The sequence below is a fragment of the Sinocyclocheilus anshuiensis genome, unplaced genomic scaffold (assembly GCF_001515605.1).
Source record: "Sinocyclocheilus anshuiensis isolate Anshui unplaced genomic scaffold, SAMN03320099.WGS_v1.1 scaffold1575, whole genome shotgun sequence".
Taxonomy (NCBI): Eukaryota; Metazoa; Chordata; class Actinopteri; order Cypriniformes; family Cyprinidae; genus Sinocyclocheilus; species Sinocyclocheilus anshuiensis.
In genome coordinates this window covers 55,378-74,373 of record NW_015548276.1, presented here as the reverse complement: position 1 = coordinate 74,373, position 18,996 = coordinate 55,378, and the positions used below count along the sequence as shown (strand labels likewise).

Below are 18,996 nucleotides of genomic sequence, written 5' to 3'. Positions count from 1 at the left end.
GTTAACGCCAGCGCGACTGAACTCATTTGTCCCAGTATTACACCGGCGTGTTGCCTCAGGATAACAAACCGTTTTCTTCAATTTGCAAGCACATGATGCAAATACGATGACAGTCAATTGTTGGCGAGGGGATGGCTTTGAATAAACCAATAAAAAGCTATTTATTTGTGATTTTTATATCTTTTTCTTTCATGGTGCACCGTGTGGAGGCTGCACATATTTTGTTCTGAAGAACTGCCTTCAGTCAAGCCATTATTTTTCACCCATTCAAAATATAATTCAGATTTGTTAGTGAGTACACTTAATTTTATTACATTTAGAGCCATTTAAATTATTTCTGTGCTATGGAGGATTTAAATGCTAAGCTTATTGGTTTGTTGTCTAGAAGCAACATTTTATAGTCTGTTTACAGTGGAGTTAAAGGGATAGTTCACCCAAAAATGAAAAATTAGCCGTCGTACCTACAATGACTGTGCACTGTGTAAACAATGAGTGACGTATACGCACGAGAGATCATGTCCGGCGCTTACGTAAACTACGCCAGAGCACGTACACACCTCACGCACCGGATACCGTGCGCGCACCCAAAGACAGTTGGACATAGTGGTGTATTAGAGGTAAAAAATTATACAAATACTGTTCGGTTTCTGGCACAAACCGATCGTTTCGTGTCTTAGGACATCAATGTGTCGTCACGAGCCGCAGGGTTTAATTTGGATTTGTCTGTGCATGTTTTTTTTACTCTCATAGATTTTGTTACCATTGCCATGCATTATACGACTGATAGACTGTAACGGTTAAAGTTAAAAATCATCATATCTTCTACTGAAGAAACAAAGTCACCTACATCTTGGATGCCCTGGGGGTAAGCAGATAAACATCAAATTTTCATTTTTGGGTGAACTATCCCTTTAATATTGCACAAATGTTTTTGTAATATCCATTATTACCCATGATCTTTTTTTTCATGATCTCTTTTAGTATTTACTTAACATTTAAGTTAGACTAATATTAATTAGCGCTGATCTTTGCTGTTTTTGTTTTTAGAATTTTTAGTATCATGACAAAATGTAGTCAAATATTTATTTTCATTGTTCAGTTTTCACACAATGCTTGCAATAAGTACATAAATAAATAAAATATACTCCTCTAATATTATTTTCATTTTTTGATTTTATTAATGAGTTCAATTTAATGCAAAGATAAGTTAATCAAACATTTTAAACACAGTTGAGGGTTACTTTTAAAGTAACTATAGGTGCTTTGTTCTCATGAATATGATATGGAAATGATAATTAAAGTCTTTTAATTAAAAAAATGCATTTAATGTTTACAGTTAGCACACAATTTGTATCTTTTATACAGTTCCTCAATTCATGCAACGTGCAATTGTTTTTAAGAACACAGTGAAGGAAAACAATGGATTATAATATTGTCACATTACCTACCGGTCTACAATCACCTTAAGTTCCGTACTAACGACATGCACAATTTGTGTGGGTACATTGATTTCCAGTCGACAGGTCCGCTGAAACATGTTTGTCATGTCTGACCACTTCTTTCTTTTTCGCAGACTCCGAGGTAAGCTGACTGACCGTGTTTGCTCCTGCGACTTCCACGTCTAAAGGTCTCAAATAACCTGTTTTCTCCCCTGAGAAATAGGGGTGGATGATGCAGCAGAAGAGAAAAGACAAGTTCTCACCTGTTCAAAGCTACATATTTCAAGAATTTTCCTAGAAAATCAGATTAAGCAAGGCAGTTATTGACTAACAATGCCTAAAGAATTATTGAGTAGCTCAGTAAAAATGTAGACATGGTTTACAGAGATGTTTTTTATTGGACCTCATATGTCTCTTATACCTTTACCAAGACACCATTTATGAGGCCTCATCATTTGGTTTTCTTTACTTCAGCAAATAATCTTTTAAATAATATATTTTTCTCACACACACACACACACACAAACGCGCACACACACACACACACACACACACACACACACACACACACACACACACACTCTCTCTTTTACAAACAAACTCTTTTATTATCTGCATCAATAATCATACAACATTAACCTGCCTGGGCAAATCTGGTATGACAAGTTTACCATGCAGGCTTCATTTCTGCAAGCATAATGTATGAAAATGTGTAAATCAGTCTGTTTTTTTACACGATGGAAGCTAATTTAAAACATGCTTCAGCTAAAAATGTCTTTTATCATTTTTATTTCATGCTTATTTGATTCTTTTTTAATGCAGCTGCTTTCATATTGACCAGTAAATGTAATATAGCGTCTTACACAATATAATGCAACAGCTGTAATATTCTAAATACAATACAAAGATCATAGTAAATGCATATGTCAAATGGATCTTAGATCATTTAGATAATTTAGTTGTTATATCATTGGGCACAACAATATATTACTGATGTCAACATGCTGGCCTAGTTTAAAATGTCTCATCTCACTATAGTGTCTAATTTATACTTTGAGTTACATTGAGAGTGTAGTCAGAGAACTGGCCCTTAGCACATACATACGAGTTAGATCATTTCAGTCTTACACATCAATAAGTATTTTGCATAACTTCACATTTGAAACTATGTTGCTGTGGGAACCACTCTTGGAAAGGAAACAATCACATGCACTGTTGTTTAAAATGATTTAGTCTGAGAAAAATAACATTTTTAAATTTTCTGACAAAAATAAATTTTAATCATATCATGAAGATTACCATTGTGTCAGGCTGAAAGATGATGACAGTTCTGTGCAAAGCAAAATTCCTGTTCAAACAGATATTTAATGAACTCAAAATATGATTTATTTACATTTTTATAGAATGCAAAGCAGAGTTTGATCTCTTTAAAGGGATAGTTCATCCAAAAATGAAAATTTGATGTTTATCTGCTTACCCCCAGGGCATCCAAGATGTAGGTGACTTTGTTTCTTCAGTAGAACACAAATTATGATTTTTAAGTCCAGCCGTTGCAGTCTATCAATCGTATAATGCATGGCAATGGTAACAAAATCTATGAGAGTAAAAAAAACATGCACAGACAAATCCAAATTAAACCCTGCGGCTCATGACGACACATTGATGTCCTAAGACACGAAACGATCGGTTTGTGCCAGAAACCGAACAGTATTTATATCATTTTTTACCTCTAATACAGCACTATGTCCAACTGTCTTTGGGTGCGTGCACGGTATCCGGTGCGTGAGGTGTGTACGTGCTCTGGCGTAGTTTACGTAAGCGCCGGAAGTGATCTCTCGCGCGTATACGTCACTCATTGTTTACACAGTGCACAGTCATTGTAGGTACGACGGCTAATCAAAATGGTACTTACTTGCGCTTATCCGGATTGTTCAAACCGACTTAAAACTAAAAGATTACGTTCTCTTGCGCGAACTCATTCGGGAGTGGTGACTTTCCACGTATTCCCAACTTCTGAGCCTGCTCGCCTGAAGTTATGGTTGATTGCTCTTCGGCTGGATATCAACACACCCATTAACGTAAACTACGCCAGAGCGCGTACACACACCTCGCGCATCGGATGCCGTGCACGTGCTCAAAGCAGTTGGACATAGTGGTGTATTAGAGATAAAATATGATATAAATACTGTTCGGTTTCTCGCACAAACTGAACGTTTCGTGTCTTAGGACATCAATGTGTCGTCACGAGCCGCAGGGTTTAATTTGGATTTGTCTGTGAATGTTTTTTTTACTCTCATAGATTTTGTTACCATTGCCATGCATTATATGACTGATAGACTGCAACGGCTGGACTTAAAAATCTTGGATGCCCTGGGGGTAAGCAGATAAACATCACATTTTCATGTTTGGGTGAACCATCCCTTTAAATAAATGTATTACAGGGGCTAAAGTTTTGGGTAGGGAACAAGCTCAAAATAAAAAAAAATCTAGCTACTTGATAATTAAAAAAGTAAATAAAGAGATGCAATACAATTGAAAAGCTGTCATAATATACACTTTAAAATATAACATTCATAAAACATAAACAGTGAAAAAAGTAAAGTTTGACGGATTAGTCGACTGGCCAATGATGCGAGGCCTCTAGCAGCACGTGACAGAGGGGTGGATCACGTGTCAACGGAAGAAGGCGCTTTTGTTTTTCCTTGGGAAAAAAGTCGAGGAACAATGTTTGGAAAGGAGATTTTTAGTTATATTCTATTTTTCTCTCAAGTGTAAACAAACAATTTTATATAGGACATGAAATCTTTCGGAATACCTAAACTATATTTCCGCGTCTTGAAGCTTGTTTGACGCTCCGTTTGGGAATTCTTGAAGCTGCAGAGATTGCAAGGCGGAAGAAGAAGAAGGGAATTTCGAAGGGACGAACTGAGAGAGCCAAGTGATGGCTCCGGATTGATTTCACCAGAGCCTTGCAGTGTTTTTCAACTTTATTCGAATGCATATAAAATCTTGTGTATATTTTAAAACACAGATTAGTCTCTGTGTCTCATTAATGTCATAATTTAGACTGATCATTTGCGCTCAAGAAGCTCAAAATGGCGGAGGGCTGGCCCATCCCCCAGGCCCTGTTCCTGCTCATAGTGAGTGTCGCGGGCCTGGACACTTGCCCTTCTCCCTGTACGTGTTCTGGTGGTCCAGGTGCAGCACAATTGCTGGATTGCAATAGGAAGAGACTGACTGCTGCAGCTCTGGAAGCTCCAGCCTGGATCACCCATGCGTGAGTAATAGAGAAGATGTTTACATGCTCTGGTGATCAGCCTCCAGCTCTTTGCAGGTTCTGCACATGTGCACAATACTGACGCACAACTGCCAGCTGATTAGTTCACATTTGTTAGTTTGGTGCAATTCTAGTTACTATATATGAAATGTTTTGTTTTGGCATTACCTTGACATGTCAAATGATTCCTTGTAGAAATAAAAAAATGTTCCTCTAAAATAGCGTAATATTTATTTATTTATACTGTAAATTGTTTTTTAGTAACTAGAAAGTATCTTGCACTGATTGGAGCAGAGGCATCACCGTCCCTCTACAGCCTACTGTTTGATACATGAATTTCTAAGGTCTCTAAATTACCAACATGATCAAAACTCTTCCACTTGCCTTCTGCTCTCTCATTGATGAACATTAATTTTTTAGTAAGTCAAAGACCTTTTAGTATATTTCTAAAATGTACAGCAATGTTGTGGTGCAGCGGTGTTTTTTTCCCTGTGAAATCTTTTAAAGTTAACGTATGAATGACTTTATGTTCTATACTATTTCTAGTTTAGTAACTTTGTTGTTTTTAAATCTGTTTTTAAATATACAGTAGTGTGAGTACAAATGATAGACTTGACACTTGCTCCTCCAGTCTTAAAAATTGGGTTATGCACTTGCTACCATTTTTTTTTTTTGTAAGTGAGTGCAACTAGATAAGCCTTTTGCTATTCCTTTAGTCATTTTCCTCAGTTTTTGGGTTTATAATAGACTGTATTGGTCTGTAAAGTTGTTTCTTTTTTGAGACTTCTTTTTCAGGTTTTAATACATTTTCTCTGTGAATTTAGGTCTATGAATCAGAATGAACTTACAGCGGTGCCTTTTCTTGGAGATGTCTCATCCAACATCACAGTGCTGTCACTGTAAGTTTCCCTCTGCGTTTCATTCTTTTTCAGGCTTCACTGCTGCTTATAGCTGGTGAAATTGCTCCAGTTGCTTATGTAGTGTTACGTAGTTGACTGAAGTGTTCATGTGGATTACATGATTGTTTACTATTTTACTTTTCATTAAGAGTAAATCATGTATGTTGATATGGTACTATAACGATCTGCTGTTCATTTTCAGTGTTCATAACCGAATCTCTGAAGTCGTGGCGGAGCAGCTGTTGCCATATTCATCTCTGGAAAGTCTAGATTTGAGCTCTAATTCTATATCTGAGCTTAAGGCCGGATCATTCCCTCCCACGCAGCTGAAATATCTGTGAGTTTTTGTACTCAGGCATGTCTGAATTGTGCACTTTCATAAGACTGTTCAAATTCTAGGTAGATTAAGAGAGATTTCTGAAGAAGTTATACTTTTCCCTTGAGTTAAATATCAATTGTTGCTTTGCTCTTTTTGTCATTGAATAATGGATGTTTTTCTTGGTGTTTCTGATTACTTTTGGGGCTCATGGATATTTGTCTGTTTCCTCTCTCCATCACGACAGCAACCTGAGCAAAAACAAGATAAGTTCCTTGGAGCCCGGTTGTTTCGGAAACATCAGCTCCCTTCTGGTGTTGAAGATAAACCAGAACAGACTCTCTGTGCTGCCTGATAAAGTCTTCACCCTCTCTCAGCTCCAAGTCTTGTGCGTATTCATGGCTAATGAATAGGATGTTATTGCAGTGCTCAATTAGATTGTGTCTGACAGGATTACTGCGTGCTAAATGCACCTGATATTATCAAGTGGGGAGTTAATTTCCCTTGTTGTCTTGTCTCTCTCTGGTGGTTAGGACAGTAGTTTGGATTTTCTCATTGTAATGTGCCCCTCTTCATGTTTTGTCACTTTTCAGAGAGTTGAGGCGCAACAGGATTCGTGTTGTGGAAAGTCTCATTTTCAAAGAACTAAAGGCTCTTAAATCATTAAAGATGCAGCGCAACGGCATCACAAAGCTGATGGATGGAGCTCTCTTTGGTTTGGAAAACATGGAGGAACTGTGAGTCAATGCTTCCAGTGTTAAATAGGAAATATATGTAGCTAAAAATTGCTGTTTTCCAAAAACAAAAAAACATTTTAATTATTTTAAAGACATTTTTACAATAATTTACTGCTTGCATTAAGCAATGTGGCAAAAATGTGTGAAGTGGTGGTTCCTCTGGGGGAGAAAATCATCTTAGAGCAAAAATGTATAATTTAAGTTTCTATTTCACATGAATCAAAGTAGTGATTTATGGCTGACGTGTGCTCTGTTCTCTGCCAGAGAGTTGGAGTATAATAATCTGACAGAGCTGAATAAGGGCTGGTTGTATGGCCTGCACATGCTCAGGATTCTGCAGGTAAATCAGAACAATATTGGACTCATCCGAGCCGATGCCTGGGAGTTTTGCCATCGCCTGGAGGAGCTGTGAGTGACTTCGGCCCTGACCTTAACGTTTAATCCTATATACAATACTGAAATTTTTCGTTTTTTTCTAGAAATGGATGATCTGTCTTTGTTTTTTTTTTCTTGAGGTGTTTGATGAGGTGTATTTGATTGTTAGCTCTCAGGTAATGCGTATGTGTGTGTTTTGATTCCAGGGATTTGTCCTTCAATCACTTGAGTCGTCTGGAGGATTGGGTGTTTTCTGGTCTCAGTCTCCTGCAGAGTCTCAACTTGGGTGACAATCAAGTCTCACACCTGGGAGAAGGAGTGTTCAGCAGCCTGGCTAATGTCCGCACATTGTAAGATAATCAACATTTCCCTTCTGTCTCTCATTTTATGCAGATAATTTTTTTGGTAGCACTATATAAAAAGCCTTAAGCTTATGTATAAAATGCATTAAAGATTTTTTTCTGCTGTGCCAGTCAGGACAGTAATTCAGAATTTAACTTGCCCTGCCAATATTTTCACTCATACCACTATAAAATAAATAAATAAATAAATAAATATATACAGTATTTCACAATAAAATTATAAATATTACATGTTTCTTAAGTTGCAGTAATAGGTGGAAGTATTAGAGTTATAGCAAGTAATAGTTATTAGTTAGTTAACAGTTTTGCTGGTAAATGATGGCATACGGTACTGATTTTTCTGTATTTTTTTTCTTATTTTCAAACATGCCTGTATTTGCGCTCAGTTAAAGAACACGTGTGTTTGTGTTACCAAATGATCTTGATGAAAATAGAAGTAGCACTGAGCTCTATCTCTGTAAAATAAAAAGAGCCCCTAATTGCAAACAGATATAGTCTATCCCTGTAGTTTAAGCCCTATATGAATCCTTCCTAGTTTAGTTTCATTTCAGCTTACCCCAACTGAAAAAGAGCACATTCAAACATGCCCACTTCTCATAACCTCCGCCACGTCCCTTTGGCACAGTTGTAAAAGGGATTTCAGCCTTTTACAGTCAGCAGTGTGTGAAAACAAGCTCAAAATACTCCCACATACCAGCCTGTCCATACAATACCTTCTATTATACATGAAAAGCATACAATGGCGCTGAGCTGCCTAGAGCCCTAAAACTAGGGATGTAACGATTCACTCAACTCACGATTCGATTCACGATTTTGATTTCACGATTCGATTCGATTCACGATTATTACTATTTTTTTAACAAAATTAGACTATTTGAATCGATTTTCAGCCGGCTCGCAGTTAATCGTTACATCCCTACCTAAAACTCAAGTCTCTGTAGATGTACAATCACCCAAATAAACCAGCTCTTGACATTTTAGATTAATAACAGAAAGCATGTTCTACACAGCGGCAGTTTGAAAATATTCTGATGGGTCTCTTTTGATGTTTGTTCGTTCCAGGGACATCCGTAATAATGAGATATCTCTTGCCATCGAGGACTTCGTTGGCATGTTTGTGGGTTTGAAGAGGCTGAATTCGCTGTAAGTTTGTTGATGGATACGAGCTGTTTGATCTGACTCAGAGATGTAAAGTGTGGCTTGACATGCGCATATGTGTGTGTTTTCCAGAGTTTTACAGAATAATAAAATCAGGACCATCACTAAGAGAGCGTTCGAGGGTCTGATGGAGCTGGAGCATTTGTGAGTCTCTCTTTTAGCCTTATATCTCTATTATAACTCAGAAAATGACTTTATTCCGCATTATAAACTTTCACAACCTGTTTGTTTTGTAGTCAAGGACAGGAACAGACTTCCATAAAAATATAGAAATTAGGGATGTCAGCGATTAATCGATGATCGATTAATTGTCGATAATTTTGAGTAACTTTTGCACATCCTGTCATGCCGGGCTGCATTTTGCAGCATTAAGGTTAACGATTAATCGATTAATTGATCGTTAATTTAAACGATGATCGATCATGGAAATCTAATAGAAATAAAATAATAATATCTGGAAGAGTTTTTATATTACTCCACCCAGTAAAAATGAGACATGAAGTTTTCAAAATACTGAGGGTTTATGAGATATGAAGTCATATCACAACATTCAAAGCAACAGATCTTTTGTTCCGTATTCTTCTGTAAGAAATAAATTCACAATTGCGAGATAAAGTTTTTTTTTTTTAACTCTTAGGCAGAAATAGGCTTCCATAGTTCCACCTAAGAGCTAAATGTTTACTTGATTCAAGTGAAATTGAGCATCAAAACTATAAAATACAACAGAAAAAACTCCTGTTTTAAACCCTTTTTAACTCTGACTCTATGAAATACTCTAGGTTATAGATTCATAGATTTATAAGGTTATGCTGTTATATTGTTCTTATTTGTATTTGTGTAAAGACAATATGACTACAGTAAAATCCAGTCCATTCCATTATTCAGCACACACAAAGAGTTTTTGCTTTATGTTTTTCCGTTATAAATAATCTTTTTGAATTTGTTCTGCAGGGACCTGAGTAAGAATGGCATCATGTCTATTCATCCTGATGCTTTCACTCATTTAAAACTTAAAACACTGTAAGTCATTCTTTACTTTCTACAGACTGTATGTATTTCATGTATTTTCTGTATCTTTGCATTTTACATAATATATGTTTGTTGCATCTTTGTCTGTACAGACAGTGTTTGTATATTAGAATAGTGTAGTTCAGGTGTATTCTCAATAATGCTTGTATTGTTGTCTTCCTCAGTGATTTGAACACCAGCAGCCTTCTGTGTGACTGTCAGCTGCAGTGGTTGGGCCAGTGGTTGATTGACAGTCAGTTCCAGCAATCCTGCACTGCCGTCTGTGCTTATCCTGCCTTCCTGGCAGGATCTAGTGTGCTTGCTATTAAACCCGAGGATTTTGTCTGCAGTGAGTGACCTTACAGTAACAAAATGTCCAAGGCGACCTTCTCTGTTTTGTGTCTTGTGCTAATAAAAAAGCAATTTTATGAAACTTTAAATCTAAGCTCTTTCTTGCAATGAGATCTCTTTATTGTCTCACTCACAGATGACTTCCCTAAATCCCAGATCAGTGCTCATCCCAAGACCGCCGTGGCCTTGCGCAGGACCAACGTCACTCTGAACTGTTCTGCGTTCAGTAGCAGTGATTCTCCTATGAGCACCACCTGGCGCAAAGACGGAGAGGTGCTGTATGAAGCTCAGGTGCAGAACTACGCTCGGTACCAGGATCACCGCCTCCTCTACACCACCGTACTCCACCTGCTCAATGTCAATTTCACAGATGAGGGCCAGTACCAGTGTGTGGTCTCCAACCATTTTGGGTCCAACTACTCCACTCTGGCCAAGCTCACTGTTAATGGTTAGTGCTTCATCAAAATTGATTGTTACATTATGTTACATAAACAGATTTCGTCATAGATCTTATTCAAAAAATGTTTTCTATAAGGCAAAAGCGTATTTTTTGGAGATTAGTGCAATTAGATGGATGATCTGTTGACAGAAAAAAAAAACATAGCAGTTATAGTTGATTCATCCTTTGTTTGTGAATTGGAAATACAATTTAATGAGCACTCTCTAATGTCTATGGAAGCATATTATTAATAGTTCATATTTTAGCATGTTTTAGTTGTGCAAGTCTTCATACCCAGAAGTGATCTTTCGCTGACCTCATTGAGCGATTTTGATGTAGTTACAGAATTCAGAGTGTTTGCTGGTGTCAGATTGTTCATTTGAAGTGTCGATTATGTGATCATCTGCAAGAATTTTGGATTGGCGTATTGCTAAAGCGCTATGATCTCTCCAATGCTTTGATAAGCAGTTTGCCATTTGTTTTTTCCTTCCCCTTATTTACCCTCATTTCTCCATGGTTGTTTTCAGAGCTCTGTCAGTTTAATCTTCCTTGTCTGTTGAACAAACATAGCAGCCCTCTGGGATGCCAACCTCAGCAATTTAATTATTCTGTTTATATCAGTTCATGATACTGATGGAGGAGCGGATTTGTAACCTAATAATAGAATATAACAATAACAGAAACTTGATTCACAAAGCAAACACTGTAAGTGCACATGTTGCTGTTTAGGGTTTGATTGGCCAATGGGTTGTTTGTTTTTGTACTAGCCATTTAATCAGAGAATGAATTCGGTTGTCACATTTCATAAGTAGAAAATGATGTTAATATTAGTGTTATATAACATTAGCATTTTATGCTTTTGTTTAGGCAGTTTTCTTACATAAATTAAAGGGTTTAATAACTATTGTACAAGGTAGAATAAGATGAATGGTACCATAAAAAAATACTTATTTTATTATTTAATATTATATTATTTAAATGTTATTAAAATGTAAATATTTGTTTATTTTACAGTTTATTTTAGTTATTAAAATAAACAATTTTTAAAAAGCACTTTAATTGTGATAAGGTTTAGGTCACATTTCTATTTACAGTTTTTAAATTTTTTTTAAACCCAGACCACTTGATGAATGGATAATAAATACTAATATTAATAGAAGTAATGTTAGGCAAACTAATTTGCCTATTTTGAAAACAAATCCTTACAAGGTAATAAAATAAAAAAGAATAGCAAATATTTAGGCCTAAGTGGGCGGAGATAAAATCTTTGTCATTATTTTATCTTTAAATATAAAAAAATAAGAACAAAGATACCATTACAAACACACATAATATACAAATAAAACAAACAGTTCTTTATTTTTCAGGTACAGTAGGTGTATTTAGCAGCAGCATTCAAGCAATTGAATGAACAAATACAAAAATAAAACCCTATATGTACTTCACTGTATAAATTATACATTTATTCTTATTAAAGCAACTGCATTAAAGTTCTTCAGTCAAGAGCATTGAGTGATTTTTCTCTTTGTGTTTTGTTTTATTAACATTAAAGGGATAGTTCACCCAAAAATTAAAATTCTGTCATTATTTACTCACTCATGTTGTCCCAAACCTGTATTAATTTCTTTCTTGTGCTGAACACAAAAGAAGATATTTTGAAGAATGTGGGTAACCAAACAGTTGCTGGTCTCCAGTGACTTGCATAGTATTTATTTTTATTTTTTTTACTATCAAAGTCAATGGGGACCAGCAACTGTTTGGTTACCTACATTCTTCAAATGATCTTCTTTTATATCTTCTTTTGGCATATTTAAATGCCAAAATGTCAATTCTGTTGTAGCATTACAAGTAGAGAATTGTAAATAATAAATGTTATGTGTATTGTATTATATTTATTACATTTATGGTACCATATTCATATACCATGGTATGTATGTTGTACTCCATTGTACTTTTAGAATAATTACTATAATAGTGGAATTACTATTGTACATGAAAGAAAGTCTGGATTTTTCAGGCCTTTCTGGAATTACCTGTGTAAAGCAGTGAAAATATGAATGAATTAATTTTTTCCAGAGCTCCCCACCTTCCTGAAGACACCCATGGACCTGACCATCCGCACCGGTACGGTCGCGAGGTTGGAGTGTGCTGCAGAGGGACACCCGACACCACAGATTGCCTGGCAGAAAGACGGCGGTATCAATTTCCCTGCCGCCCGTGAAAGAAGGATGCATGTCATGCCAGACGATGACACTTTTTTCATTGCTAATGTGAAGACACATGATATGGGCGTTTATAGCTGTACGGCCAAAAACGAGGCGGGCAGCCTGTCAGCCAATGCCACTCTTACTGTGCTAGGTATAGTTTTTTACTACGGTCTAATGGCCAAAATTTTCTTTTGAATTATTTACATTTGATAGTTGTTTAAAAATGAATTGCCTCTGGTCTGTTTGACAGAAACCCCATCCTTCCAGCGCCCTCTAGAGGACCGTAACGTTGCCCGAGGTGAGACTGCTGTCCTCCAGTGCATAGCACGTGGTAGTCCTGCCCCCCGTCTCAATTGGACCAAAGACGACGCTCCATTGGTGCTGACGGAACGCCACTTCTTCGCCGCAGCCAATCAGCTCCTCATAATCGTAGATGCCAGCCCTGCTGATGCAGGGAAATACATGTGCATCATGTCCAACACGCTCGGCACAGAGCGTGGTCATATCTACCTCAGCGTCTCACCCTCGGCCAACTGTGACCCGGTGACCAGCATATACAGTCAGGACGGATGGACAACAGTTGGCATTGTAGTGATGGTGGTCGTCTGCTGCGTTGTTGGCACCTCGCTTGTGTGGGTCATGGTAATTTATCACATGAGGAGAAAGAGTGAAGACTACAGCATAACAAACACAGGTCAGTGCACAATTTTGCTTGTATTAGTTTAATTAAAATGAAAAATAGTATAAACTACATAAAATAATACATTTGTTTTTGATTGTTATATAATGTCTAGTTAATAGACAATATTAATAGAAAATAATGTTTTGTAGTAGGGCTTTTATGAAATTTTGGTAATTTTCTTTCCCCCTTTTTTAGAATGGCAATATATGATTGGATTTTAAAGTACACCATAGTTGCAGTTTTCTCAAATAATCACAATTAGGAAATTATGCTTTTAAAGTAATGCAACACTATTTAACATATAACTTTTCATAAACGGTAACGATGTAGTACAATTAGTTACATTTTAAAGTATTATATAAGAAATTGTGTTTGTTTTTACTTTTTTATTATTTTTTTATAAACCTATAAAATAATTTGGTGTTTAACAAAAATTGCAGAGTAGATTAACATAAATACTATCTTTATAAAATATAATATATTTTATTTTAAATGAATTATATTTGAATGAAATATAATGTAATTTAAATAAATGCTATTTACTAGGATTTTTTTTTTTTTTTTTATATTTAAAATATTCCTCTTTTTGGTCCTCTTTAATTATGATACGGTTTAAGTGGTCTTTTAACCCAGACTGCTTCAATATAGTATTATAGTAATAAATATGAATATTATCCATAATAATATTTTTCCATCAAAATTCCCTTTTTTGAATACCAGTATATGATTTTAAACTACACGGTGATTGTAGTTATATTATATTATGTAAAAAATGCAACAGCCCTACCTAGTATTTAAAATAGCCATTCTAACGGTTTGAGCATGGATCAATAATGAAATAATTTGAAAACTATGCACACAAATGACATGAATTTTAATGTATAAATCTCTTTGTTGGTGTATTCCAGATGAGATGAACCTACCAGCAGACATTCCCAGTTACCTCTCATCTCAGGGTACGCTGTCAGAGCCTCAGGAGGGCTACAGTAACTCAGAGAATGGAAGCCACCAGCAGCTTATGCCATCTCATGCTAACGGTTACGTCCACAAAGGCACCGACGGTATTGTCACCGTGTTCCTCTAGCGCAGGGGTGCCCAAGCTCAGTCCTGGAGGGCCGGTGTCCCGCAGAGTTTAGCTCCAACTCCAATTAAACACACCTGAACCAGCTAATCAAGCTCTTACTAGGCATACTAGAAACTTCCCGGCAGGTGTGTTGAGGCAAGTTGGAGCTAAACTCTGCAGGACACCGGCCCTCCAGGACCGAGTTTGGACACCCCTGCTCTAGTGAGAACGTTTATTCAGAAAGGCTATAAATATGACAAGTCGTGTAGTTTGGATGTATAATGCTGTCATGTTGTGATGTGTTTCAACAGGAGTGTGTTACGGTGAAGTGAGCAGTGATGTTGATCCAGATGCTAATGGAATGCTGGGTAGTCGTGTGGGCTCTTTCTTTGCTGAACGTAGCAGCTTCCACCGGAGTGAACCCAGAGAGGGACAGGCAAATGTCCCTAATGGTAATGTTAAGTTTTAAATTTATCCCATACATTTATATTATTTAATTTGCTTAAAAAGGAATATTCTGTCATTTACTCGCCCTCATGTCATTCATTGCAAAGTGGGCTGTTTGTCTCACCAGTTGACCTCATTGATCGGCTAATGGGTTGTTGGATGACTAGTCGACCATCTTGACCTTCATTTGTGTTTTTTTTTTTTTTAGGTGGGCCAGGCCCTCTAGTCATCTGCTCAGACTGCTACGACAACGCCAACATCTACTCGCGCACGCGTGAGTACTGTCCATACGCCTACCTGACAGAGGACGACCCACTTGTGTCTCAGATCTCTCGGGATGGACACCAGAGCAGCCATCAAGAGCGGGATCAGCACGCAGACACGGTACTGGAGAGTTTTATAAGTCAGCAGAATGCCTCTGTGTTCCTCACCAACCATGAACCACGACTACCAGCGTCACAACACTATAGCACTGGTGAGATGAACCACATATTCTTATGTACCTCATTTCAGTCTAATTTCCTATTAATATTCTTTTCACCATTGCTTTATTAAATTCAGTGATCTGCTCACCTAGTCGACCTTTTTAGGAGTTATTCTAATAAGTTAAAATTAAGATACTTTGTGTTATAAGATGTTTTGTCCCAAATCTAGTATCATTTGTGCATGAGGCAATTCCAGAATGCAGTGTGACAAGCTAAATCAGAAAATGCCATCCTAGATCGCAGGCAGTGTTAAGAAAAATGTCCATTTTAAATGTAAATATTTCATTCATATTTAAATGTATATATTTTCTATAATATTGTATAATTTGTATATACAAATATTAATTAAATATATTTAGATTTTAAATTGATAAAGTTTGTGGTCAGTAAGATGTTTTTGAAAACCCTTATTCTCACCAAGGCTGCATTTATTTGATAAAAAAAATAATATTATATATATTAAGTAATATTGTGAAATATTGTTACAATTTATATAATTTATTACTGTGATAGCAAAATTGAATTTTCAGCAGTTATTACTCTAGTTTTCAGTATCCCATGATCCTTTAGAATTAATTCTCATATGCATTCTAATATGGCACTGAAAAAACTGCTTAATATTTTTGTAGAAACAGATCTTTTTAGGATTCTTTAAATAGAAATTTCAAAAGAACAATTTTTTGTAACAATAGTGGGGGGGGGGGTTGTCATGTGACACAGCAGCCACAATAGCACTCATGTTTTATTTATTTTCCTTTTTATTCGAAACATTACAAAACACATTAACTATATCATGAAATATCTCGATTCTCACCTTTATAGATAATGTTAGTTGATCTATAGTGGGCGATGGTCAAAGTAGCCTAATAATGTAGTCTATTAACTATACATAAAAACCTGTGTTTATTTAAGTAACAGATATGGGTGTCATGCCATAGCCTAAAATATTTTTAATACGACTGACTTTAACAGTCAAGATGGCGCCGAGCATGGCAGCCGTGTTGTGTGGAGCACGCTCCCAAGAATTTCACTCACCAAGGCACATGTGCTGTGGTGATGTGACAATAAAAGTGACTTTGACTTTGATTTGCATAATAATGAACATTCTGTCATTTACTCACCCACATGTGATTGCAAAGTGGGCTGTTTTTCTCACCAGTTGACCTTATTAATCAGCTAATGGGTTGATTTTTGTTTGTGTTTTTAGGTGGACCAGGCCCTCTGGTCATCTGCTCAGATTGCTACGACAACGCCAACATCTACTCGCGCACGCGTGAGTACTGTCCATACGCCTACCTGACAGAGGACGACCCACTTGTGTCTCAGATCTCTCGGGATGGACACCAGAGCAGCCATCAAGAGCGGGATCAGCACGCAGACACGGTACTGGAGAGTTTTATAAGTCAGCAGAATGCCTCTGTGTTCCTCACCAACCATGAACCACGACTACCAGCGTCACAACACTATAGCACTGGTGAGATGAACCACATATTCTTATGTACCTCATTTCAGTCTAATTTCCTATTAATATTCTTTTCACCATTGCTTTATTAAATTCAGTGATCTGCTCACCTAGTCGACCTTTTTAGGAGTTATTCTAATAAGTTAAAATTAAGATACTTTGTGTTATAAGATGTTTTGTCCCAAATCTAGTATCATTTGTGCATGAGGCAATTCCAGAATGCAGTGTGACAAGCTAAATCAGAAAATGCCATCCTAGATCGCAGGCAGTGTTAAGAAAAATGTCCATTTTAAATGTAAATATTTCATTCATATTTAAATGTATATATTTTCTATAATATTGTATAATTTGTATATACAAATATTAATTAAATATATTTAGATTTTAAATTGATAAAGTTTGTGGTCAGTAAGATGTTTTTGAAAACCCTTATTCTCACCAAGGCTGCATTTATTTGATAAAAAAAATAATATTATATATATTAAGTAATATTGTGAAATATTGTTACAATTTATATAATTTATTACTGTGATAGCAAAATTGAATTTTCAGCAGTTATTACTCTAGTTTTCAGTATCCCATGATCCTTTAGAATTAATTCTCATATGCATTCTAATATGGCACTGAAAAAACTGCTTAATATTTTTGTAGAAACAGATCTTTTTAGGATTCTTTAAATAGAAATTTCAAAAGAACAATTTTTTGTAACAATGTAAAAAGTCACATTTAATGCATCATTACTGAATAAAAGTGGTTATTTAAAAAAAATAAAATAAAAAAAGTCACGCTGACCCTAAACATTTAAATGGTATTGTACATGTTTGTAGTTATGATCAGTGCTCAAGTATTTCTTTGGCTGGAAATTAATCTTTGCAATCTCTATACAAGTATTTATGAAAATACTTCTTTGGTCTTCATGGATTATCGGAAAAGTTGCAGAGAAATCAGAAATTCATTGGTCAGAAAATGTGGGAACCCTGTAGAATCTGTTGTGGTTTTAAACATTTTTTCTATCTGCTTCACATAATGAACACTAGTTGTGTGGCATGCATGAGTGAGTATTAACATGTTTGCTCGTCATGAAGAGTGTGTCAAAGTAGATTTTTGCTAATTTTACTTGCCTATGTATACGGTAAACAGAGAGAGTCCGCTCAGTAGGGTTTGGAACTGATCTAGTGCATGCACTTATTTCACGGTCTCTATTTTTCTTGTCTCAGATGTCCCAGGCAGGTCATTTTGGGAAGGGGAAGAAACCCACTCTTCTATCCTCACCCAGGGCTCAGTGACTGTACACGAGCCCCCGATGGGTCTGTCCGCTGGGGACGGCCGAGAGGAGAGGAGGGGGGCACTGGAGGAAGGCTCATACAGGACTAACCCACAGGAAAGCGCCTCTGCGCCCACATAAATCCAGCCAGCCCTGTCTTCCCAACTCCTTTTGACCCTAAACATCACCACTTTGTCCTTCAGGCACCTCCCAGTGCCCTCAGCCCACTACCTCCTTTGAGAAGCCTCATTGTCTGCCAAATGAAATGCCTCTCTCTTCAATGTTTACACTGCCTCTCCTGTCCCTCCCCACCATCTTCCTTTGTAGCTCACTGGGATGTGCGTGTTTTGTGGAAAACTCTTTCAAACAAGAGACAGAATTCCTGCCTTCACCATTCCTCAGCTAACCGGACTGGTTTGAGCCCTGAATGTAACCATTTCCAAGAGCTCCACTAGTCCTACCGTAACATGTGACGTATGAATTATGCCATGTTTGGTTTTCCCGCCTACTTAAGAGTGTTGAACCTGTTTGCATATGCCAAAGCTTGACCCAGACTCCCCTATAACTTGCTTTTGCTCTGGTACAAAACCTGTACGAATACTGACTGTGAAGATTGGACTGCCAAAAGAGGGCAGTGATGTTCTCTGAGTGACGTCAGAGAGCCAATTACCTGTATTGCATTTCTTATTCCTATTGGCAAGCAGTATGGACTGATGACCAATAATATGTTAATAGAGTTGACGACGGCTCTGTTGTTTCCACTGTTATTGTGTGCCGGAGTTACTGTTATTTGTCATTAATAATGCTTTTTTTTTTTTGTGTAGTGCTTCTTACAAATCTAAACACATTCCTTAATTTCTCTTTCTGTTTTAAGGCACTATAACAGACAGTAAGAAAAACCGGATATGTTGCACCTTTAACAATCTGGCCGGGACAGCCTTATATGAATCATGATATGCTAATTTTTTTTTTACACTTCTTTCCCATATTAAGCTTAAGTATTGTTATTTTTGTGACAGAATATC

General features: G+C 36.7%; 1 protein-coding gene across 2 annotated transcripts; it reads left to right on the top strand.

The window, feature by feature from the left end:
- The first annotated feature begins 4,131 nt into the window (after window positions 1-4,131).
- LOC107655772 (leucine-rich repeats and immunoglobulin-like domains protein 2) lies at window positions 4,132-18,121 on the top strand. Of its 2 annotated transcripts, none has more exons than XM_016443350.1 (18): window positions 4,132-4,716; window positions 5,541-5,615; window positions 5,818-5,952; window positions 6,179-6,319; window positions 6,525-6,668; window positions 6,933-7,076; window positions 7,250-7,393; window positions 8,468-8,548; window positions 8,636-8,707; window positions 9,515-9,583; window positions 9,757-9,920; window positions 10,059-10,370; window positions 12,438-12,719; window positions 12,819-13,262; window positions 14,159-14,311; window positions 14,625-14,765; window positions 16,453-16,719; window positions 17,925-18,121. In XM_016443350.1, the coding sequence occupies exons 1-18, from the start codon at window positions 4,535-4,537 to the stop codon at window positions 18,110-18,112; spliced, it is 3,138 nt and encodes a 1,045-aa protein (XP_016298836.1). In that variant the 5' UTR covers window positions 4,132-4,534; the 3' UTR covers window positions 18,113-18,121. The 2 variants fall into 2 exon arrangements, with proteins under 2 accessions (XP_016298836.1, XP_016298835.1); XM_016443349.1 differs by lacking the exon at window positions 16,453-16,719 and adding an exon at window positions 14,969-15,235.
- The last annotated feature ends 875 nt before the right edge of the window (window positions 18,122-18,996 follow it).